The sequence below is a fragment of the Suillus paluster genome (genome assembly GCF_016628075.1).
Source record: "Suillus paluster strain FC165 chromosome Unknown EDB91scaffold_111, whole genome shotgun sequence".
NCBI classification, from domain to species: Eukaryota; Fungi; Basidiomycota; class Agaricomycetes; order Boletales; family Suillaceae; genus Suillus; species Suillus paluster.
In genome coordinates this window covers 82,316-107,388 of record NW_024537671.1, presented here as the reverse complement: position 1 = coordinate 107,388, position 25,073 = coordinate 82,316, and the positions used below count along the sequence as shown (strand labels likewise).

The window sequence follows — 25,073 nt, the reverse complement described above, 5'->3', positions numbered from 1 at the left end:
CCACTTACCCCAGAACAGTTGAAATTTCTCAGTGCCAGAATAGATGAGATGCTAGAAGCCAACATGATCGAACGAGCCCCACTGGAACTCGTCAAGTGCGCAGCTACAACGGTCATTGCACAGAAAATTCATGAGGCAATGGGCCTATCATGTGACGAAATCAAATGCCAAGTCAACATGGAATGCACAGCCGAAGGACGAGAACCGGCCTTCAACCTCCCAGAGCAAGAAGTAGACCCTCCAGAACCAGAACCCAAGCAAAATGCTCCAAAAAAATGGTGACTCACACAAAACTTTGCACAGCTTAACAAAGTAACGGAGATAGCGCTGATGCCACAAGGGGACATACTGGCCAAACAACAAGAGAAGTGGAGACCATACCTAGCCTTCTATGTCGAAGGCCGGGGGTACTTCTGGTATAAGCGAATGCCAATGGGCATAACAGGAGCGTCGACCACATTTTGTGAAACCACAGCAAGGCATCTCCATGATCTCCTCCTCAGCTCGCTAATGGAATTATTCATGGACGATGGAGGATGTTCAGCAGATATGTTCGAGGAAATGATGACCAAACTCAACACCATCTTTGATTGCTTCGAACAATGTCACTTCTCCATAGCCCCCACGAAAACCAGCCTTTGCGTAACAGAGACAGAATTTGCAGGAAGTACAGTTGGACTGAACGGAGTACAACCAGATCTTTCAAAACTCATGGCCATCGTCGACTGGCAATGCCCGAAGGACACACTGAACCTTGTTTTGTTTCTAGGTCTAATGGGCCACTACCGCTCCCTCATCAAAGCATATGCGAAGCTAGAAAACCCACTTCACAACCTCATCGCCAAAGTCCAGCTCACAGCCCCATATAACAAAACATCATATCAAAAAGCCATGAGCAATTTCCAACTCAAACCTTACTGGAAACAAGAACACACTGACGCGTTTTTAGACCTCAAAATCACAATAACTTTGAGACTGGTTGTCCAAGGCCCCCAGTACGACGGGTCACCCTTTATAATCACTATGGATGGATGCCTAGAAGGGTTCACAGCCGTCCTATCACAGAAAATCTGAACCCAAACACCAACCGGGAAATGGGTAGAGAAGCTACATCCCATTAGATTCACCTCCAAATGCACGTCACTAGCCGAACAATGCTACAATTCATACCTATTAGAGTTCACGGCGCTCAAATTTGGTCTGGACAAGTTCTCGAACATCGTTTGGGGACAACCCATCAAAATAGAGACGGACTGCAATGCCCTCAAGGACATGCTACTCAAGGACACCCTAAATGTAGCCCATGCGCGATGGCACAAAGGTATCCTCTCATACAACATCACTGATGTATGACATGTCCCGGGGAAACTGAACATCATCGCAGATGGGTTGAGTCACAAGTGGGAAGGACAACCACGAGTTGAAGGAGATGGTAGCAAGTGGACAGTTAGCAAAGACTGGGAGGCATGAACAGGACTAACCAACAACATCCTAAATGTGTTAAGCACAGATCCAGAGATCAAAACACTGCAACTCCATTTCACTGACGAACCACTGTTTCTAGAAGTCATTAACGCAATACTGAACATCCAGAACAACTCCTCACTACAAGACTGCAAATGGGCCCACCATAGAGCACAATCGACAGAGGCAAGTTATGGAGAGTAAAGGGAGGCTCAACCACCTGCACAAGAGCCAGGGTTGAATGTGTACCCAGAACGGAGGCCATAGAGCTGGTCAGAAAGGAACACATAAACGGCGGCCATTGGGGAAGAGACACGATCAAGATTGCACTATTAGACCAAATATGAAGCCCGAAACTCAATGCGTCAATCTTAACTGTGGTGAGAGATTGCCCAAAATGTAAAAACTTCGGAACAGCACACATTCACTCCCTCCTAGAGCCAATCACTAGGAGACACCCATTCGAGCTCCTCATAGGCAATTACCTCACACTCCCTAAAGGGAAGGGAGGATATAGCAACCTCAGTGTATATCTCAACACCTTCTCACAACACGTCTGGATCTTCAAGTACAAATCAGTGGGAAGTGCAAAGACTACCATCGACAACCTATCGCGCATATTCGGCAGCTTCACACCACCGGAGACATTTATGTCAGATGGAGGCAAGCACTTCAACAACAACAATGTGAAAACATTTTGTACATTGCGGAACAGCAAACTGCACGTCGTCGCAGCATATTCGCCCTGGATTAATGGACTCGTAGAGGGGACCAACAAACTGCTGCTGCACATTCTAAAGTGCAGATGTGCACCAAACCTAGGTGAAGACGAGCTGCAGAATGCGTCATGGGACAAACTCCCGCAGTCATGGCCAGAACACCTTGATGAAGCAGTAAACACCCTCAACAACTGTCTACTACCAGCATTGAAGTTCTCCCCCAAAGAATTGTTACTCGGCCTCATCGTAAACACCCCCCCCCCCCCCCCCCCCCACTCCACTTGAAGAGAGTTCGTCAATGCTCCATCCAACGGATGCCCTATCACACATCACATACGTAGAACAACAATGACTTGACAGATACAACAAGATCGTATGTCATGCCATCAAACATAAAGCCATGTTCGATAAAAAACTTCTACAATGAGCCCCAGGAGAAGTCATTTTCAAGTGCGGACAACTCATACAGGTATACCGAAGCAACCTCGACTACACCTTCAAAACAGACTGCAAGATCCTTCCCAAGTGGTCAGTCCCAAGACGAGTTCGAAACAGAACTCTCAACTCGTATACCCTCGAAACACTGGAGGGCGGGCTTCTCCAAGGCAAATACAGCGCAAGAAGACTAAGGGTGTTCACCCCCCAAACAGGCACCAAGTTGGAACAGGATCAATTGAAGTATGAGGAGAGACTGACGAAGAACAGTAGTGGCGAAGAAACAGAAGATGAAGTGATGGGTCACAGATGGAGATGAAGATCAAGAAGAGGTGGAGGACGAACTAGAAGAGGAGGAAGAGGAGTCAGACAGAGAGGGAGATCAGGTGGCATCGAGGGTGGCGCCGGTTTTTTTTTTTTAGGGGGGTGCATGGAGTAGGGGTCCTAAGGGCGCAGCATAGGAGAGGAGAAGCCCAGTGGCTCATTCCAAGGCTTAAGTCAGCAGAGTAGCATAGGTTGTAGGTCTTGTCAGTAGCACAGAAGCAAGCACACCGAGCGAGGCATCTCTCTAGTCCTTAGCTCAAGTCCAACCACCCTGTCCAGTGTTGTGATGAAACATGAGAAGCTCTCGCTTCTTCCTCTAGATCATAGAAGCTGCGGCTTCTCCCAAACCCTATGCCCTACCCTTCCTTTTACCACTGTATCGGTTCCACCTTTGATGAGGATTCCCCATGCCCTTTACCCTTACCATTCAACTGGTACTACTTACCCCTTTCTAGTATGTGACTCATACATACCCTTGACCCTTACTGATGCTTCGGTACTATCTCTGCTTACCCTGTGCCCTTACCGTTCAACCAGTACAGATACTCACATATATATATCACTTGTCTTGTAGATAGATTCTCTGACTTGAATCTACTCGGTTCTCATCTAGTACTTGTCTTTGGGTCTGAACTTCTCTTGAGACGATACTCTTGAGTTGAAATCTGTTCTCTTGGATCATATCCTTGAGACTCTCCAATCAACTCTACACAAGTAAGGGCTTCAACCCTTACTCAGACTTAGCGCAGGCAAGCTCCTTGCTGGGCCAGTGTCGAAGGCCACACTTCAAACACCCCTTGCTGGGTTTAGCATTGCCGGATCCCATCCAAGAGTTTTCATGTAACACTATCCACCACTTCTCAAGTGGGTATGCACTGTCAGCCTAAACCCAGTGGTCGTCTGGGAGAAGAGCTTCATGCTGTCAATAGAGACAAGTTGATTGGAAAGCATAGGCATTGTGGACACTTCCAGGATGACCAAGAGCATAATCAACAATGAGAAGGTTGTAAGGCATAACAATTGCCTAAAAAATAATTTAATCATTGACTATGAAGGAGGGGGAAAAAATACCTGACAGCCAAGAGAATAGTTAGATTTCCTATCATAAAATGTCTCACCAAAATGAGCAGGTTTAGCATAAAGGTCAACTGTTGTGCCATCAACAGCTAGAATGCCATTGCACCACTCAGGACAAGTCTTGGACTCTGCATATTGCCAAGCAAGCTCAGCATCCTCTGAATTGGGATGTGGGAAACCAACAAATTTGCCATGCTGGTCAAGCAGTGCAATCATTACACAATTAGTGCAATCACTACACAATTAGTGCAATCATTACACAATTAGTGCAATTCACAACTGACCCAACACTGATACCTGCCCATTGGGCAACATCTTCAAGAGAAATTGCATTGCCATAGTGGCCAGCACGATTGAGGAAGATAGCAAGCTGGATGGAGACAGGAAGCTGGGGATTGTTGGATTGGTTGCCAAAGATATGATGATCAGATATCTGATCAAGGATATCATCAAAAATGATAGGGTCGACACGTAGTTTTCTGCTGAAATAAATGAGGGCGGTGTTTCTCATGATGAATGAGGATGTGCAGCTGGGGGGCTCGTGGGGGAGGCTCATCAAGCTTGTGAAGCACATGAGCCCTTGCAACCTCATCACAGAGAGCTGCAATTTGATCCCAAAGCTGATCATAATGTGAAGTGATATCATCAGAATCATCAGATTCATCAGATCCATCAGAAAATTCAACAGAGGTGTCAGAGGAAAGAGTTGGTGAAGAGGTGATGTCCATGCTTGAATCAGAGTTGGAATCAGAGTTGGAATCAGAGCTTGACTCCTGAGCTTCCAATGCAGCTTTATCAACTGCATGAAGGAGATCTTTGCAGCTGGATTTGCGATGCATGATGAGAGCTCAAGATTAAGGGATGTGTCCCCTTATCACCCCCTGACTGATGTGCAACTGATAATCTGAGTTTCAATTTTGACCACACTCATCATAGATGACAGTGAAACTTCACTGAAATATCTGAGCTACCTATCAGCAAGGGAGAGGTAGTCTTCCTTGGTGATCCACCCCCATCTCAAATATTCTTGCTCAACAAGCCCCCCAATCCAATCCTTAATAACACTGATCTCTGGTGAGGGATGTGTGGCTAATAAGCCAAGTTTTAATCGGAGTTTCAGATTTGACCATGGTCAGCGTGCTAAGTCTTGTTGTGGATGACAGTGAGCAACCATCCCATCCCATCCCATCCCACAAATGTCATCACATTCCACTCACCAAACTGCTCCTGGTGCTCCCCCTTCCTGTTCTCTAATCCAACATGCGATGCCAAAGTCTTCACCTCCCAACCGGGAGTTGCTGGAGATTTCTACTCACTCACTCATCCACATGGGGGGGGGCTGGTCCCTTTACTGACCAAAACACTCCTGACCCTCGGCTCCCTCCCCCAGACCCTCAGCTCCCTCTCCCAAGCCCACATACTACCAACGCTCAGCCCAATCCTGCAAGCACTTTATACCCCTCCCTTCACAGCACCCCCCCTCCTCATTACACTGGCACTGGGGGCAGTCCAATCAACAATCCAGACAGCTCCCTCCCCCAGACCCTCGGCTCCCTCCCCTGAACTCTCAGCTCCCTCTCCCAAGCCCACATGCTGCTAGCACTCAGCTTGATCTACCCCCCCCCCCCCCCCCTCATTACACCGGCAGTGGGGACAGTCCAATCTTGCAAGCACTTTGTACCCCCCCTCCTCATTACACCAGTGCTTGGGGCAGTCTGATTGCCAATGTGGGTTTCAGTTACTACTGCAATATTGGTGCAACTGTGGCCGATTCAAGTGTGTTCAACCCTATAGGGGAAGCAGTGCAATGCAAACCATGTACAACAAGTTGTATTGCCTGACCTGATAGCCAATGCCAATGTGGCTGAGTGAAGTCGAGTGAAGAGAGAGTGAAACTGAGCAAAGTGGAGCGGCCCTGAACAGACCCAAGTGATGAAATGAGTGGAATAGAGGAGGTGTGTGCATAGTACGATGAGCGAACATTTAAGAGAGTTGGCCGACAACTCAATGAGAAATCACACAAGAAATCGTTCCAAGTGAGAATTTGCTAGAGAAACTACTAAGAACATGGGTAGAATACATAGTAAATGTGTCATATCCCATACCTCCAGATCTGGAATTCCAGAACCCCACCACTACAGTCCAGTCCTCCATCCTGTTATTTCACCTGGCGCTCTGCTCTCATCTCTGGACTCACCCCTGTCTCCTTTGAGAATAGCTATTGCTCTGGTTATCGGTTATGTCCTTTTCCGCTATGCTTACTGATCTGTCCATTCTTACTTCATTTCCGACTTCACTGCTTTGATCTGTTATACTTACTAATATACTTTCCACATGCTTCGTACATAGCCCTTACCTTTGCTGACTGATTTACTTACATGATACCTAAAGTATATAAACCCCTGTAATACTCCGGAACTCCTCAGTTCAAATATCATCTTAGTTCTGCTCATTCCTGCAATCTCCAGACTTGAGTCTCATCTCTTGTCCACCTCTGAGTCTTAGGGGTTAAACCTTGGGACTAATTCTCCGGCTCTACCTTAGGGTAGTCTAACCTCTGTTCTATTTCTACTCCAGACTTCCATAGTAGCCTTACTCCATTCCCACATAGACTTCCAGAGTTCTGCCGAACTCCACCGACATTTGTCCTCCGGAACTCCCCGGACTTCCGTCGGACTTCCCCTCTGCCCACCAGAAATTAAGGGCACGTACTCGGGTAAGGGGTGCAGCGCACGAGCTGAAGCCGAAGCCCTTTGAGTAGTCTTTCCCTTGAGCACGACCTTAACAGCTTAGGAAGTACTTTGCATAGTGCCTATTAACTTAGTTACATAACAGCATGGTGTTGATTACTTATAAATAACCTTCTTACTTGAACATGCTTGAAACTCAGGAGGTACTTAAATATAGCATGACATGTTGGACACCATAGCCACTGAGTTGCCACTTATTTGTGCTTATATATTGCAGAAATAACCTTCCCACTTGAACATGCTTAAAACTCAACATGTACTTAATTGCAGGCTCCAATGTGTTCTCATTTTAAACTTATATAACTAACCTGCTTAAATATTATTATTATACTTAATTTTGGCCATGTGTCACTTAGTATTCTTAGTGAACAATTCTCCAAGCAGAAATTAAGTCAGAATGATTTGCTTTGACAACTTGGTGGACTTAATGTTGAATTAAGTCTGTTTAAGTAAGATAAGATGGCTAAGACTTTTTCCCATTTTCCTGATGTGGATGAACCTGACCATTGGTTAGGTTCGAACCATGGTTCAGAACCAGACCATGGCAGCACTAGGGTGAACAGTACATTATGTAAATGAATGTGTGCATAGTTCTTGTTCTCTGAGTGCTCTGTGAGCGTCTGTACATACATAGACAGTGAAAAAAATTGCAATTCAACAGGTATTTGGTGTTTACTGGATGGTCTGTGAGTATCTGTACAGATATCCACAAAGTAAGGAGCTACTGTGATGAACTAGTTAGTAGGGACCAAGCTGTACACTGTAGATAGTAGTTCCAATGAAAATCACTGGAAAATGCACTGGTGCTGAATGTTTCAGAGTAACTTCCACTGAAACTGCATGCAGTTAATTTCATTGGAGTGCTGATTCTGAATTTCAGCTTATCACCCTCAATTCAGCACCATCCTTTCAGTAGAAAATTTACTGAATCAGATTCAGCTCTGTATGGGTCGGGGCTTGTGTTCTAACCAGTACCCCATGCCTTCCTATAATGGTAATTTATTTGGCATTCAGTTGCAAAGCACCATTACAGCCATTTGCAGAACACTAGGCCAAAAAAATTTCACTACATACACAGGGGTATTTCAACTTCTATTCTCCAATCAAATATTGATACATCTTCTGAAGATATCGCAATGACCACTTACTAATCCCAGTGTAACAATGAATTGTTGGGTCTTTGACATTTAGTAAGCTCATTTGTAGAGCAACTTGTTTTTGTTCCTTGGACATGTATCATCCCATCCAAGTTGTAGATTGAGATTGTCCGTCAGAAGTTAAAATTTTGTTGTCCCGACTTATTGCTGAATATATGTAGTGAATATTTTTTGGCCTAGCATTCTGCAAATGGCTGTAACACTTCTTTGTAGTATGGTATGTACATGGCTTACAAGACTAATCACTTCTCAGTTGATCTGAAATAAAGTAGTTTATCATTAATGCAATTACAATTATATCAAGCTACTGTACTTGGAATTTATGTGGTAGTAAATAGAACAGTAGCTAGTGTTGTGGTGATAATTGAATGGACTGACTCAGTCACTTGGGTGGAATTTTCGCATTTTTGTCATGTGACATTGTTTTGGTATATATTGCTATTATTGGGGAGTGGCAACTCAGCCAAAGGAAGTGTGGCATTATGTAAGCAAGAAATGCGGTCAAACGACACAACCCTTGAATGTTATAACTTATATTGAACTACGACGCCCGTACAACACCAAAACACACAATATAGCTGTAGAATTATAGTAAGTCAAAGTAATTAGTAAGCTTATTCTACTCAATAAATTCAAGGCTCATCCTCATCTTCACTCTTGCCTGTCTCCAAAGGAACCTCCTGTGTGGTTTCTCAGTGTGTAACCTCCCCACTTGTGTAATGTGCGATAGCTTCCCTCAGGACCTTCAATTTATCCTCCTTTCACTTTGGCATGTCTTTGTTTCGTGGTACATGTAAGTCAAACTCACAATACCAATGAAGCTGTAGAACAATGTCAGCAACATGCATCTTGGCCAGGTCTGCATCCACAAGACAAGGCACAACAGCATCGAGCTTTGCAGTGGCAGCGTCCCTCCATTCCTTCCTCCACTGGTCAATCTTGTGGTTCTTTTCAATGAGCTTTCGGTCATACTCCACTTGTGCCCTCCTCCATTTTCTCTCAGCTCCATTCGAGTCCAATTCCCATGCCTTCCCATGAAGATACTTGCACTGACAGTGTCCGAGAAACATCTTGATGTAGGTACCAGTTCGATTTTTCTTATATTGAAGTCGTGCATTGAATTGTGACAGAGACATACAAGGGGCACGTCTGAGCATGATGCGGAGGGTGCCAAGTGCACCCTCGTTTGCATCGTTTGTGGTTTCCATGTGAGCGAGTTCCCATTGGGGAGCAGTGCTTTTTGTGATGATACTGCCGGGTGCAAACTCTGCACAAAAGCGAAGGAGAGTGTCAAGGGCACCTTCAAGGAATTTGATGAGTAGTTGTCGAAGGTGAGGATAGGTCTTTGTGTCTTGGGCCATTCTGTGGACGACATAAAAGGCCTCGGGTCGTTCAAATGGCTTTCTGTCAAGGGTTGCTGTCTGGTAAGTCGCATTCAGGACCGATAACCAAATCTATGTTAACAATCAACTTCTTCACGTGGATAATGAGATTGTCGTGCAGGGGACGGAGGTCTAGGATGTTTGAAAATTCACGCAGTGCTCCTTGGATCTGGCGCATATAAGGATGGCCAATACAATTACCCCATGTACTGAATGCAGTCATCTCTTCTGCCGTTTTTTGACAGAACAATGCCATATACACATTTCATTCCATGTTCATGTGAGTGCAGCTTTCTTTGCAGTGTAGCATGAGCTCCAGATAAGGGATAAATAAAGGTCGGTGGACTAGCCATTGACTCGCACCATCACAGTTACTTTGATAATGTGTGTTGCTCGTGTCAGGCCAGGCAGAGAAATAGCCAAGTTGATCTTCCATGTAGTATCAGAAGGCATCCTGCTGGCCTTTCTTGTTGTCCTTGTGTCGGAATACACCTCCAGTGAGGTTGAGTGCCTTCACAGCCCCATGACCTGACACTTGAACTGCACATGATGCTGTGGCAGTGTTCCCCCCTGATGCAGCTGTGGCTGCATTATCTTTATTCATCAGCAGAATTGGCCCCTCAATCCCATTTTTAACCCACCATGCTGTCATGCGTGCATTACCCCCTTTGACAGCATTTAACTCCTTGTGCATATAGCAGCTGGCCCAGACGAAAAAAGTCAACTGCCTCCTTTTCAGGCATCTGTCAGAGCTGCAAAGCATTGCTCCCCGACATGAACATGCAGCTGCTGGTGAGCTGCCTTTGTGCGTCTGTGCTGCTCAGTCAAGTGGCAATGCATCCCACCCATTGACCCCTCCTGGCGGCAGCAATGATGCATTCCATCATGTGATCAATGATACGAGTGATGTCATCCGGAGGTAGGGAGGCCAGTGCCCTCTCGCCACGAACTTCTCTCTCACACATTCCACTTCCATTCCGTGAACAGCCGCACCAGCTTTTTCTGATCCTCAGCATGATCTGTGAGCATGCCTTTGGATTTCACTGCGAATTCTTGGGGATCTTGAGAGTGGTCCATACACTCATTATAAGCAGCATACATTTCATTGGCTGTGTCCTTCCAACCCTGCAACTGTGTTTCACTTGTATGGTTCACTTCATGCAGGATGCCAGCAAATCGGGTCACACCTTCCCCATCAGGTGAGGAGTATGTGAGGTGGTGAGACTGATAATTAATATTTTTATGAGTTGTTCCATCACTGCTCAAGGTTATTCCTGTTGTGGCCACATTATCTGACTGATCTGACTACAATTATAAATAAATTCGTACCTTCAACCTGTGTGATCTCATCCACAAGTTGTACTTGTGCTGCCACTGAAGCCTCCTTCATGATCTGACCAATGCTCCATTCACTAATTGTGCCCTCCAGATCAACTCCTATGACAGAGGACATTGTGGCTATTGCTCCATTGACACTCAACACAGGAAAATTGTGGATAGCTACAAGGTCACAGACCATATCTTGAGCAGCATCTGTGATAACACCACCTTCCTTCAGCTTTAAGGTTGGCTCAGACATGGTGCGTGAAACAACAAGTTTGTTGACTGCATTCTTGCCCGCATGAACCTTCTGTCCCGGAACATGAGCAGCTCGCATGGACAAAGCCTTGGTTCTTTTGGTAAGTTCACCATTATGTTTTTCAAGAGTGCTGATGCACATAACACTAGCATCAGCTTGGGTGGTCTGCCGATGGCATTCTGCTTCAGCTTCTCATACACGCTTGTGCAAGGTTTCAGCCTTTGCCTTGGCATGCTTCTCACGCTGAGATGCGTTTACAGTGCATGACATGAGTGCCTGTATCTGCTGCATTAGAGCCTCCAGTTGTGAGTCAATGTTTTGCGAGGAAGCATGTGCTGGTGGAGGTTGGGACATGGTGGGGGTAGGGCTATGAGGACTTGGAGGGGTGTTTTCATTTCTGGCGCATTTTTTTGCATGAAGCTGAGCTAACTGATCATTCTGGGCAGTAGAATGTCTCTTGGTAGTTTTCCAACGGTCCCCTGGGTGGTATAGGGAGGGCATTGAGAGTTCTACAGTGGTCTCTGTGGATTTGCAATGCAATGCAACGCGTTTATGAGGCTTATGTAATGCAATATGAGTCTGCTACCTGTGACATCCCTGTTGTGACTGAACACGATATGCTGGGGGGTTGAGAGAAGCCATCAGAGGCCTTTTTTTCATGGTTTAGTTGTAATCTCCATGGAAAATTTTGAAAAAGTTGGTTGCATGAGCTTTTGCCTAACATTGTAGCCTTACAATTCACATGTTTTCCCTTTTTTGTATGGAGAATACAATCAGCTTTATATTTCGCAGCAAAGTCTCCATACAATGTAGTCTTCATAATGTTGTGCTTAATGTCCAGCAGTCGACGGTTTCATTAACCACCATTTCAGCCACACACCCCTTTGGCGAGAGCACGCGCGGAGTTTGAAATTGGCAGAGAGTTGCCTCTCCCCACTTCTATAGATGGACAGGTGCAGATCACCGCATGCCTTTGCTAGCGTAATACCACGCTAGCCGCGAGGTACGCCACGTCTCAGCGCTTGGCAGTCCCTCTCGTTCATACTTTCCACTGACACTACAGAATGCCAAGACGTCGCGGGAATACTCGAACCCCCAAACAACAAGCGAAAGCAGAGCTCACAGGAGAGGCTGAGGAGACAGATGCCTCTCCGCAGGCACATACGGATCAATATCAGCATTTTATTCCACGATTCATATTGCGAAGATTCCAAGTCGGACCTGTGAAGTGCGTTTTTAGAGCACTCTTCATGTAGACGAACAGTAATCATATTCTCTATGGCAGGTCCAAAGCAGAACGGCAAAAAGAGTTTCGGACTCACTGGTGTTGACCCTGAATACGTCCACTACTATGACATTGCTACAGGCAACCTTGACATTCGTCCTATTGGAAAGGTTTACGGCGTATCAAATTTCTACCAGGATGTCCGCAACACCGAAGATGTCAACGAATTAGAGAAGAAACTAGCTGACCTCGAACGTCAGGCAGCCTCCATCATCATGGACTTGCATAAAGCGCTTCCTCACGGCACTTTCACTCTGAAGCGCAGGTCTTTAGAGCTCTTCCGGAAGTTCCTGTTTATCATGCATTATCGCAATGCATCGTGCTCCAGTGCTTACTTTCAAGCGGATCACCCGGAAAACGCTGGGGCCCGTCAGTGGATTGAGTCCTTCATGAAGGCAAAAGGCACTCAATCCGCTGTTGAGACATGGCTATACGTCCTCAGATACTACCTCGACGCGTCTCATTCAGACATCATGCGGGATGCTGCGGAACTCATAGAGAAGTATGGTGAAGAAGGTCTTCAAAAAATGATCGCAGAATCGCATATCTCACCTGATTTCGAACGCTACCCAGTTGTTGCTTACCACGGTCAGGCGAACAACTACTTCTTCAGTATCTGGGAAGCCGCAGAAGGGGAAGAATTTATCCTCACCAACAATGGATTTGGTTTGTGGGAAGGTTTGGCAGGTGGCTGCCCTGGTCTGCACCGCATATTCGTGGTCAGCCCTCGCATTGCTATTGTCCTGCGCTGCGTGCTGCTGCGTCCAGAAACGAAAGCATACATACCAGCGGGTTCATTCAAGAGTTGCTTGCTCAATATCAATCCAGTACCACCATCTTACGCGAATGGGAAACATGGCATACTGAGCCTTGCAGATTTCAAATCCGCGAAGTCGCTTGCACGCTACAGGTCTTCTGATGAAGGGGGAAACGACAGTTTTGTGTTCAAAATCACAAAGCTGTCCCGACCTCAAACATTGGAGCTGAATTCCGTTGTATTAATCAACGTGAAGCAAACAGGCTCTTTGACTTTCCTGTCAAGGGAGAGTATGCTTCGCACCGCCCGTGCATACCGGAGTTTGCCAAGTAACCTCCCGGAGAGCGACCTGGTCATCCCGCTCATTGGGCGTTTGACCGCCAGTACGGGGGCAGAACTCCCAGCAGTTCGCCCACCATTGCAGTCACCAGCCGCTGTCACCGACAAAGATTTCGACGCACTTTCACTCGTTGATGTAGTACTTTATGTACTTCTTATGCAGATAAGCACGGGACGAAAGCAGTTCCCTTCTGCATACGACAGGGCACACCTGGTTCTGAAAATCATGGAAAAAGCAAAGCCCACCTCATTCGCAGACGAAATCAGCCGAGAAGTCGACAAGGCTTTCAATACCTGCAAGGGAGATTTGGAGTATATGATGTCTTTCGCTGAGGGCGTCAATCTCACCCCTTTACTCTCCTCGATTCCCAATGAGACGTCTTCTCAACTCTTCCAATTCATGATACCACACATGAGCACATTGGGCGCGGTGATGTCTGGAGGCAAAGGGATTTTGGAAGAGCTCCAAGATGAAGTCGCCGTAGTGAGCTTTCTTGCACGTGCGTCAAGTGACTCTGGAGTGTGGCATATGCTCTCATGTAGCAGGCCAGAGGCCCCCGAGATCTTGTCAAGACTATTCAAGAAAGACACCCACGCAGATGGATTTATCGCAAACATCACACAGATTGTGTACAAGCGGGCTTCACCATCAGGATTCTCTTCCAGTTTTCACATGGCATATTCACTACGAGGAATATGCGGGATGACTGGGACCGACCTACCAACCCCATCAGTCAGAGCTACTACGAGTTAACAGCCTCCATAATCCAATGTCTTGGTCGCACGATGTTGGGGTCACTGCCGGAACCGTACTCTTCGCAGCCGCGCGAGAGGCCCGAGGCCCGGCTCATTGTCAAGATGCCAGAGGCGCATTCGGACTTGCTTTTTTTGAATATGAAGGCAATCGTACGGACATCCCTCCGGGGATACGAGCCGGCGCCGGGAGGGGACACTCCAGGGATGACCATCAAAAAATGGATCGACGAGATGGCCATCGTCGGTGCTCTTGCGTGGTTGGGGAGGCACAGGAGGAATTTCTTGGATTTCGTTTTGGATGGGTTTCCGCCGGGCTTGAATTTCAAGCTGTTTGAAGATGAAGGTACTGGGACTGCCTGAATCAGTCACGCAAATGATTTTCTATAGCGTTCACGATCACTTACCGAGCTATCGCATCAATTGTAGATATTGTATCACCAAGACACTTCGCAATTCGACCGAGTTAAGTCCTAAGCTTTGATCAAGCTTAATGGGACGATATTGTGTATATGAGGAGGTATCGCAGAAGGTAGTACGACCCAAGTGACATCCAACTGCCGTGTTTTGGATAGGATTGGACAAGGATTGGATCCGGTAAGTCGTGTTCTGCGCTGTGCCGCGAACTCTTTGAATCATTTCTTGAATATGGATCACCGATAATTGCATCGATATCGCCGAACCACCGAGTTGTGGCTACTAATAATCCATCGTGCTTTATTGCAACTTTAATTGTTACAATTGCAGGCACTGTCCTCCTGAGGTACTGCCAGGATCAATCAATGGCAAACTCAGCGACAAGCTCTGGAGCTTTCCCTTCAAGTTGCAGCGATTGGCGTGGTAGAGCACTTGTCAAGCAGTGATCAAGCAGTGCTAGTAATCCTTGTGGATCCACACATACTACTACTTAAGTACATGTCACCGACCATCTAATTTTTCACACTGATAGCACAGTAAAATCCGAGGGCATTTTTCTGACCTCATGCGCCGCTTCCTCCTCAACGGTGTTTGCCCCAAATTTACCCAACACCGACCGAACTCACATCCATCTGTTCGTCCTGTACTATCAACATGGCTTTATACTACGATGACTCAAGAAGCCACGCAAGCAGACGACCTTCCCCATTTCATTTTTGCTGAGGAACCCCTTGGGATTCCGGCTGAGGAAGCTTGTGGGTGGTTTTAAGGTGGCCCGGGCTACTTCCTTGGGCCTGACTCGCGCTTCAAAGTTGAAGCAAAGCTAGGATTTGGCACTATATCGAGCTTGTGGCTTGCTCGTGATTTGCGGCACGTTGGATACTTGAGCGCTCACCGGAATGAGTAGTTACATCCGGCTTATTATGCTTAGAAAGGATCACTATGTCGCTCTCAAGATATTGAACGGATACGCCAACCAACTAAACAGGGAAAACAAGTTTCAGGAACTGAAAGTACTTCAGCCCCTTTCGTCTGACACGTCAGGTAGTTTTGCTCGACTACTGACCCATTTCTACCGTCAGGGCATCGAAGCAGATGGCGAACATTTGTGTCTCGTTATGGAGCTACTAGGCCCCGACATCCAGGGGATACGGGCCAGTATGCCGAACTATGGATATTTACCATTGTCCGTGGTGAAGCGCATACTGAGAGATATCCTGCTGAGCATCGCGCATACAGGCTCGTTATTTGGTCTGCTGTCTCACTCTCTGTTATGATATTTGAGTTTGTTAGATATCAAGCCAGACAATATTATGGTTGCCCTGAGTAACACATAGACCACGGAGGCTATCGCAGAGTGGCTGAAAGCCAACCCTCCGCTCACCCGTCCGCCTGAAAAAAAGCCTGACTAAAATGGTCATTCAGTCATTCCCTCATCCGACTCCTAGTCGCAGGCGGGAAGTTTGCGCTAGCTGATCGGGGTAGTGGTACATCTTCGCAGACTGTTCTTGGTGGTTGTGTAGCGCAATTTGACAATCGTCAGACCACAGACGACATTACGCCTCTCGGTTTAGGGCCCCCGGAAATTTTTCTTGCAGGTGAGTGGGATGAATCCGTGGACATCTGGACCTTTGGTTGTATCGTACGTTGTTTATGTCATTTAGAGCGAGGTCACAGTGGCTGACTCCTCTGTTTCCATCTCAAGGTATTGAACGCCCTCACTAGTCGACCGTTGTTCAAGCCCACGACATATGAAGAGAGGGACTTAAGTGAGGGGACATGCTATTGTATCAGATGATCATGTTTGGTGGGGAGTTCTTCAACGAAGATCTCCTTAAAAGGCGCTCTCGAAGCCACGACTACTTCGATAGAAACTGTGCGTCTTCGTCATCCTCTAATTATCCATGTAAACTGATCGAGAATACGATTGGGACAGGCTCGCTGAAAAAATTCGACCGCTTCGTGCGCAAGCCTTTCCAGGAGTGCATCCGCGGCTGTGAATTCCTCTTTTCTGACGAGGAGATCGAGTCTGACTGGGAAAAAATAACTGCCACAGGATCATATGTGAGCATGATAGGTACTGTAGCGAGTGGTTCGGCGTATGTCACAGATGTGTTTGTGAGGGGCTGTGAGGGCCGACAGTTTGAAATTATCTACTGTCACTGTCACTGCCAGCCTATCGGAGAGGCGGCGAGGAAGACAACTGTAACGTCGGCGCGTCAAGAAGAGGATCATGCAGAAAATATGCGTCGTGAGGAAGGCGATGTAGATGGTGAATTCTAGAGTTGCAATAGGTTGCAATGTACATACGAGCATCACATTAGTATCACGCCGTCACGTCATGTGATCCACCCCGCGCATGTCACATCGCGTTGTCACATCTAGTACGAACTTGAAGAAGTCCGTCTTCAGCTATTGTTTATCCGAAAACACTATGGCACGAGGAGGTCGCGGTACTTTTGGGCTAACATCTAGTGGTAGAGGTCGAGGGTACAGAGGCGGTACTCGAGGAAACACACACTTTCGTGGTCGGGGAAGAGGTCGCGGTCGTGGCGGGTCGAATACACCAGGTGATGGTCCAGCCCCGCAACGAGAAGATGATGGAACCCAACTGGAAGAACGCTTTGAACGGGTTCGGGAAAGCGACGAGATTGATGAGAAGCTGGGATTCACGAGAGTGCAAGAAGGTGCGAGGAGAGAGGGCTGGCTGATCAACATGCATCCCGTAAGTGCCGCATTTGGTGTTTGGGGACTCAGTTCGTTCATTCATCAACGTCTTCCAGACTCTCATAAAGGATGCGGACTACCCGGGCGGAAAGGCGGCAGTCGACTTTTACTTCATTCAGGATGACGGAGGTATGTTCAAGTGCACAATGCTGTATGAGCCCTACTTCTACATAGCGTGCAAGGTGAGTCTCCGCAGCTTCCTTGAGCAATGTCTATGATATCGACCACATCCTGCAGACTGGCTCAGAGTCTTCTGTCGAAGAGTGGCTGCAGAAGCGGTTCGAAGGCTTGATTGTGCGGATCGTGCGGGAGAAGAAAGAGGACTTGAAACTGCCGAATCACCTCATGGGTCATCATCGTTTGTACCTGCAACTGTGCTTTCGAAACGTGAGTGACCTCCTGGCCGTGCGACGGGACATAGCCCCTCTCGCCCTTGCAAACGGCGCGAAGCGGGACGCCATTGACGCGTATGCCGAAGTCGTAGCGGCAGCGAGCACGAATGTAGAGCTCGAAGGCGAGTGGGCGGAGATCGGCAGAAGCAGTACAGCAAACTACAGGGATCGAGATGCACCGTCGTGCATCGTGGATATCCGCGAGTTCGACGTGCCTTACTACTTGCGAGTGGCCATTGACAACGAGATGCGGGTGGCGCTGTGGTATGGAATCACTTTTACAGCCGGACAACCTTCGTTTGTGCAGTTGACAGAGAGGGTGAAGCGCGCAGACCCTGTAGTGATGGCCTTCGATATCGAGACGACGAAAGCGCCGCTGAAGTTCCCAGATGCGGCAGTAGACCAGGTGATGATGATTTCATACATGGTGGATGGTCAGGGGTTCTTGGTGACGAACCGGGAGATCGTAAGCGAGGATATCGATGATTTCGAATATACGCCGAAGGAGGGGTATGAGGGTCCGTTCATAATCTTTAACGAGAAGGACGAGGTGCCATCATCGTTTCTGTATATACCTCAATCTCACATCTCTCACAGGCAGCAACGATCATGCGCTTTTTCAGTCACATCCAGGATGTGAAACCGACAGTGATGGCAACATTCAACGGCGACTTCTTCGATTTTCCGTTCCTGGATGCACGCGCGAAGGCCAACGGGTTGGACATGTTTTTGTTGACGGGGTTCGCTAAGGACAACGAGGATGAGTACAAGTCCCGTGTATGCGTGCACATGGACTGCTTCAGATGGGTAAAGCGCGATTCGTATCTACCGCAGGGAAGCCAGGGCTTGAAAGCGGTTACGACTGCCAAGCTTGGGTATAATCCCATTGAACTTGATCCGGAGTTGATGACACCGTGAGTTTGTCTCTTCCATATGATGTGCTGTTTATATGCTATATCGTTTTCTCTAAATACTCTTCTTCGACTTCGCTCAACTGTGTTTTCTCACTTCATGACGTTTCAATCCTGACATTATTAACATGTTCCTTGCAGCTACGCGATGGAGCAGCCACAGGTCCTTGCGCAGTACTCCGTCTCCGATGCAGTAGCAACTTACTATTTGTACATGAAATACGTGCACCCCTTCATCTTTTCATTGTGTAACATCATTCCGTTGTGTCCGGACGAGGTGTTGCGAAAAGGAAGTGGCACGCTATGTGAGACACTCCTGATGGTATGTCCGCTGCCTTGGTTTCTTTCAGTCGTAGCTAATATGAACTAGGTTGAGGCGTACCGCGGGCACATCATCATGCCAAACCGCCACGAGGACGCGCACCTGAACATGTTCGATGGCCACCTACTTGCATCAGAAACCTACGTCGGAGGTCACGTAGAGGCACTCGAAGCCGGCGTATTCCGCAGCGACATCCTCACGGACTTCAAGATCGTACCCGCCGCCGTGCAACAAGTAAGCTTTTTGTCACAGTGCAACCCGCCTCAGACTTACCTCTAGCAGCTCATTGACGACCTTGATGCCGCACTCACCTTCTGCATCACCGAGGAGTCTAAATCCTCCCTGGAAGATGTGACCAACTATGATGAAGTCAAGTTGCAGATAACGTCGGCACTCGAGTCGTTACGCGATACCCCAAAGCGCACGGACAAACCGCTTATTTATCACTTGGACGTCGCAGCGATGTACCCGAATATCATGCTTTCGAATCGCTTGCAGCCAGATTCGATGGTCGATGAGTCTGTATGCGCAGTGTGCGACTTCAACCGTCCCGGAAAGACGTGCGATAGGCGGCTAGAGTGGGCATGGAGGGGAGAGTTCTTTCCTGCGAGAAGGGACGAGTACAACATGATCAGGCACGCGCTGAACCAGGAGACGTTTCCCCCGAAGAGGGCTGGAGGCCCACAGAGGCGGTTCCCAGACTTGACGGATGCGGAGCAGACTGCGTTACTACATAAACGCTTGGGTGACTACTCACGGAAGGTGTACAAGAAGATCAAGGACACGAAGGTTGAGACAAGAGAGTCGATCGTATGCCAACGGGAGAACCCCTTCTACGTCGACACGGTGCGACGTTTCCGTGACCGTCGGTATGAGTACAAGGGGCTGCACAAAACCTGGAAGAAGAATTTGGATACCGTGGTCAACGAGGGACGCTCGATCGCGGAGGTCGATGAGGCGAAGAAGATGATTGTACTTTACGACTCCCTGCAGCTTGCGCACAAATGTATCCTCAACTCGTTCTACGGGTACGTGATGCGCAAGGGTGCACGGTGGCACTCGATGGAGATGGCGGGAATTACTTGTCTCACTGGCGCAACTATCATCCAGATGGCGCGCGCTCTCGTCGAGCAGATCGGTCGCCCGCTAGAACTCGATACGGATGGAATTTGGTGCATGCTTCCTGGCGTCTTCCCGGAGAACTTCAAGTTCAAATTGAAGAACGGGAAAGCCATTGGGTTCTCATACCCATGCACGATGCTTAACCACCTTGTGTACGCCCGCTTTACCAACCACCAGTACCACGACTTGGACCATTCCACCGGGGAGTACGTCGTCCACAGCGAGAACTCCATTTTCTTCGAGCTAGATGGGCCGTATAAAGCCATGATTCTTCCATCATCGAAGGAGGAAGACAAACTGCTGAAGAAGCGATATGCCGTCTTCAATGATGATGGGTCGCTTGCGGAGTTGAAGGGTTTCGAGGTGAAGCGCCGGGGAGAGCTCCAGCTGATCAAGATCTTCCAGTCGCAGATCTTCGAGAAATTCCTCCTGGGAACGACGACGGAGGAATGCTATAGCGCGGTTGCGCAGGTTGCAGATCAGTGGCTTGATATCCTCTTCAGCAAGGCTGACACGCTGACCGACGAGGAGCTCGTTGAACTCATTGCTGAGAACCGCAGCATGTCCAAGACGCTGGCGGAGTACGGAGGACAGAAGTCGACCTCTATCAGCACCGCTAAGCGACTTGCTGAGTTCCTCGGTGACCAGATGGTCAAGGACAAAGGTCTTGCCTGCAAGTTTATCATTTCTGCAAAGCCCCACGGAGCGCCAGTCACGGAGCGGGCGGTCCCTGTCGCTATATTCTCAACAGAGGAGAGCGTCAAGCGCACTTACTTGCGTAAATGGCTCAAAGACAACAGTCTCTGCAACTTCGATCTAAGATCCATCCTTGACTGGGAGTACTACATAGAGCGTTTGGGCTCAGTCATTCAGAAGCTGATCACTATCCCTGCCGCAATGCAGAAAGTCTCTAATCCTGTTCCTCGTATCCGCCACCCTGACTGGCTGCATCGCCGTGTTGCAGGCGCTGTGGACAAGTTCAAGCAAAACAAAGTCACCGACTTCTTCACGCGTGCCACTGCGGAGTCCCAGGCTCTGACGCAGACTCGAATGATTGACGCAGAATTGGATATGGAGGATTTCGGGCAAGATAAGACCGCGGATCGTCCTCGCGTTGCTATCGTCAATCGGAAGTCCCGCAGAAGGACGCCTGAGCCTGACGAAGAAGTATCAGATGATGAAGCTCCACTTCCTGACCCTACGGTCAGCTACTCCGCCTGGATCAGGGCCGTCAGGCCACGCTGGAAGAAACAGCGAAACGCTCGCTGGGGAAACACTGGTGACGCTATCGTGCCTTCCATATTCAAAGGTGCCCGTGTTCGCACGACACAGCGATGGGACATCGTACAAATCCGTCCAAGCAAGATTCCCGGGCGATTCACACTATGGGTGTCTGTCGATGCTCAACTGGTGCCTGTGCCTTTGCGCATTCCTCGCGAGTTTTTCTTGCACCTGAAGACTCCGCCTCGCGATGGCTTGTTTCAACTAGAGTACTATGCCTTCGAGAAAGTCGTCCGTCACCTTCCTCGTGACCTTCCCTGCTCCAATCTCTATCGGATTTCTGTTAAGGAGGACGTTTATCAGGAAATTCAGGAGCACTTTATGGACCTTATGAATGATCCGAATGTTGATGGCGTTTTTGAGCGGCAGGTACATATCCTCCGCACTCTGAGCAGAAATGCATACTCACAGCGGTTTAGATTCCACTGGAGATGCGTGCCCTCCTCAAACTGGGCAAGACATGTACTGTGGACGAACTCGGCATGACTTTGAACCGTGCTCAAAGCAGTGGTGTCGATTTGTCTCAGCTCGACCGCTCCAGCGCCTCCCTTTCTCGCCGAATATACCTGGATGGCGGTCGCTCGGGGAAGTATATCTTCCTATACCATGCATGTTCTAGTACCTCGCATGTCCACGTGTTTGCGATGTTCATGCCCAATGGTTCCGTCAAACTTCACCTCGTTGATCCCGCTCCCCGTCGACAACAAATTCCTCGTCTCCAAGAGCTGTACAAAGACCTTTCGGCAAAGCGACAATCTAAGTATGGAAACAGTTCATTCGAGTATCCCAGTTCATGCGATTTCAACACCACGTATCACAACAAGGACACGACAGCCCTCAAATCCATTTCAAGAGAACTCGGACTCCTGGAAAATATGTCCTACGCTGTCGTGATCTCATCTATCAAGGATCAAATTTACTTTGACACTTGGGTTCCAAAACTTTCGAAATTCCCCGTTCTTTCAATGTCAAAGGCGAAAGCAGTACATACGCTCAATGTTTTCCCCTGGCAACCCGACGTCGCTCAAAAGATGCTGCAGCGGTACCTATTGCTGGGCACCTGGCTCGATCGCTCAATCGCCCTAGCAGATTATTATGATGTCCCTATCGGTCACATCGACGGCGATCAGCCACTGTTGTTGTCGGACATTAGCTTCGCCCGGCGACTGATCCAGCAGGACATTGTCCTTTGGTGGTCGCCCTCTGAACGTCCAGATCTTGGTGGCATAGAGGATGACAGCAGACCTACCGAGGACAGTACAGCACACAGAGTTCATATCGCCTGGATGCTATTCTAACGTGTGCCTTGAAGTCACTGTTCGCAACTTGGCAGTGAACTCCATCCTTCACTCTGTCGCTGTCAACGAGCTTGAAGGGAGTGGTGGAGCAACCGCATTTGATTCCGTATCCAGGACGTTAGACGAGTTCTCCGGAGGCGAGGCGCAGCGCGACCTCACCCTTGGAGAATCCAACATCTCAACTCTCACCTTCGGCATTCTCAAGTCAATGGTCAAGACATGGTTGCTTGACAAAATCCAGGGCAATTTCGAAAGCCCAGCTACGCTAGCAATTGATCACTTCTGGCGCTGGATCAGTACAAGTGCTTCCCACCTTCATGACCCAAATATTTATCGCTTCATTCATGGGCTCATGAGGAAAACGTTCATCCAGATGCTGGCTGAATTCAAGCGACTCGGATCTCACGTCATCCACGCGGACTTCAGCCGCATTTTGCTAGCGACATCGAAGCCTCCAGGCACCGCTCACGCATATGCCACCTACATAACCACGGCAGTAACATCCCACGAGCTCTTCGAACACATGTACCTCAAAACCGAGCGTTTTTACGACTTCTTACTCTTCATGGACTCAGCCAACATGGGAGGAATCGTATGTGAGGACCCGCTGGCTGTCGACCCTCCAGAAGAACTCACCATCGAGACGCGGTGGAATATCCAGACTTACCTGCCACCTGCAATCCAAGACGACTTTGGTACCGTCATCCAATTCTTCATCGTCGAGTTATTCAAGATTCGACAAAAGCATAACGAAGGTTCAAAGGCACCTTTCCGAGTGCTTCAGAATTTGGCTCCCGATGCCACTCAGCTCGACCAAAGCAAAATCAATGAAACTGATGCGACCCGAGAGTTTGTCGCCAGGAAACTCACACGCAAATTACTTCGGCTCGTTGGTACTATCCAAACCAAGCACAGAGATGCCACCATGGACGAAGAACTGCACGCTCAGTTTCAGTTCCCTGTCCTCCCCGGTTCACATCTTAACATGACGAATGCACTCCTTGAATTCGTCAAATTTATCTGCGCCGTGCTTGGGCTCGCCTCTGATTACCAGGTTGAGATCGGTTTGCTCAAGCGCAACCTCCTCGACCTGGCTGGCGTGCGCGAGTTTGCCAATGAAGCCGTTTTTCGCAATCCATGCGAGCCTCTCAAACTGTCTAATGTCCCTTGCCGGCATTGCGATACACTTCGCGACTTTGATTTCTGTCGCGATCCAGAACTCATGCCATATGGTTTTGATGGTGCTAGGCCACGCTGGATTTGCGGAGGTTGTGGGGGAGAATACGACCGCATCGCAATTGAGATGGAGCTGGTCAGACTTGTTGGGTCGCTCGAAAGGGCGTTCACGCAACAAGACATGCGCTGTGGCAAGTGCAAGCAAGTTCGCTCGGACAACGTGTCGCGATATTGTCATTGTTCCGGGCCATACCAGTTAGTCCTCAGCAAACCTGAATTCAGGAGAAGGTTACGCACAATTGTGAATGTAGCAATTGTCCACAATCTTTCCAGACTTAGAGTGAGTCGCTCGCACTATTCATCCTCAAAATGATTTTGACTTTGAGTTGTCTCAGGAATGTGCTCGAAGGACACTTGAGAATTGGTGATCTACATGTATTACTATGTTACTTTTCAATTGTAGCGTCAATCGGAATATGTAATACTATTGACTAACATGGGTCTTCGGCCCTGTGATCTTCGTCCAGGTTGTCGCAGGGAAAACTCCCCTAACTATCGCGGACTCAGATTCACGGCTTTCACACAGATTGAATAAGATACGGGAAGCTACCAGTAGTACCACGTATGATGAGTTGCGGTCTGAGAGAAACCCGAGACGTCACAGCCAACGGGACCGCCTTGTTTTCGAGAGAAGTAAACCTGCATGACGAAACCTGCAAGATTATGGATTTACTGACATATCAATAACGTATTTACGTCTGCGGATCCAAATATATATACCTCCAACTCACGAGGTCGACAAAAATGCTTGCAAGTCGCAACGGATGCCACTGAATGACCGGTATTAGATCCGTATAAAATTCATTCATAAAAAAAACGGACTCAAGGACGGTAAATGGTGGTAATGAGGCGACTGCGGGAATCTTGGTAGAAGTGTAAGTATATGGTTAGGATCATGAGCACTGCTCGGGTATATTGGGTTACACGGCTCAAAAAGTATTGATCACAAACGCTTGTATACTTGGACTGGTCAGCCACCCACAGCTTAAATCTCACCAGAGAGGGATTCACGATGCAAGGGCTCGCAACTTACCGAACGTGGTCATGGCAGCACTGGACATAAGTATTGACGACTCGGAGCAAAAGTGAAAGTAACTCTAATGACGTCCCATCTCCTCCCACACATCAACTGGACCTGCGAGCTAATTTAGCGCATCGGACACAAACGTCGTCACAGACCTCAGGCTTACAATGCAATCGTCAAGCAGTAGTCGAAAATCTGGATGCAGAAATCACAAGAGTATTAGAGACGATCTATAATTACATAGTTCAGACACCTACTGCCACTGCCGGATCGCTCCAACTTCTCCACCGGGCCGTCAGACTGTTACATTGTCACCTTCCCC

At 48.2% G+C, this 25,073-nt stretch overlaps 3 protein-coding genes across 3 annotated transcripts; all 3 read left to right on the top strand.

Annotated features, from left to right (window-relative positions):
* Positions 1-12,053: 12,053 nt before the first annotated feature.
* Positions 12,054-13,245, top strand: EDB91DRAFT_1022191 (uncharacterized protein; the record flags this gene model as incomplete). Its single annotated transcript, XM_041312585.1, has 2 exons — positions 12,054-12,110; positions 12,184-13,245. Coding segments are annotated over 2 exons (1,119 nt in total), but the record flags the coding sequence as incomplete, so codon positions are not given.
* Positions 13,246-14,885: 1,640 nt separating this feature from the next.
* Positions 14,886-16,721, top strand: EDB91DRAFT_1350621 (uncharacterized protein). The gene is made up of 9 exons (XM_041326079.1): positions 14,886-15,193; positions 15,251-15,312; positions 15,374-15,624; positions 15,678-15,726; positions 15,776-15,824; positions 15,887-16,080; positions 16,144-16,314; positions 16,375-16,556; positions 16,614-16,721. Exons 1-7 carry the CDS (start codon positions 15,004-15,006, stop codon positions 16,234-16,236), a joined length of 888 nt encoding a protein of 295 aa, XP_041171126.1. The 5' UTR covers positions 14,886-15,003; the 3' UTR covers positions 16,237-16,314; positions 16,375-16,556; positions 16,614-16,721.
* Positions 16,722-16,850: 129 nt separating this feature from the next.
* EDB91DRAFT_1167134 (uncharacterized protein) lies at positions 16,851-24,193 on the top strand. Its single transcript, XM_041320040.1, has 10 exons — positions 16,851-17,163; positions 17,222-17,347; positions 17,403-18,107; positions 18,155-18,471; positions 18,610-18,790; positions 18,839-19,024; positions 19,073-21,562; positions 21,613-22,414; positions 22,452-24,007; positions 24,063-24,193. The coding sequence occupies exons 1-10, from the start codon at positions 16,873-16,875 to the stop codon at positions 24,093-24,095; spliced, it is 6,687 nt and encodes a 2,228-aa protein (XP_041171125.1). The 5' UTR covers positions 16,851-16,872; the 3' UTR covers positions 24,096-24,193.
* The last annotated feature ends 880 nt before the right edge of the window (positions 24,194-25,073 follow it).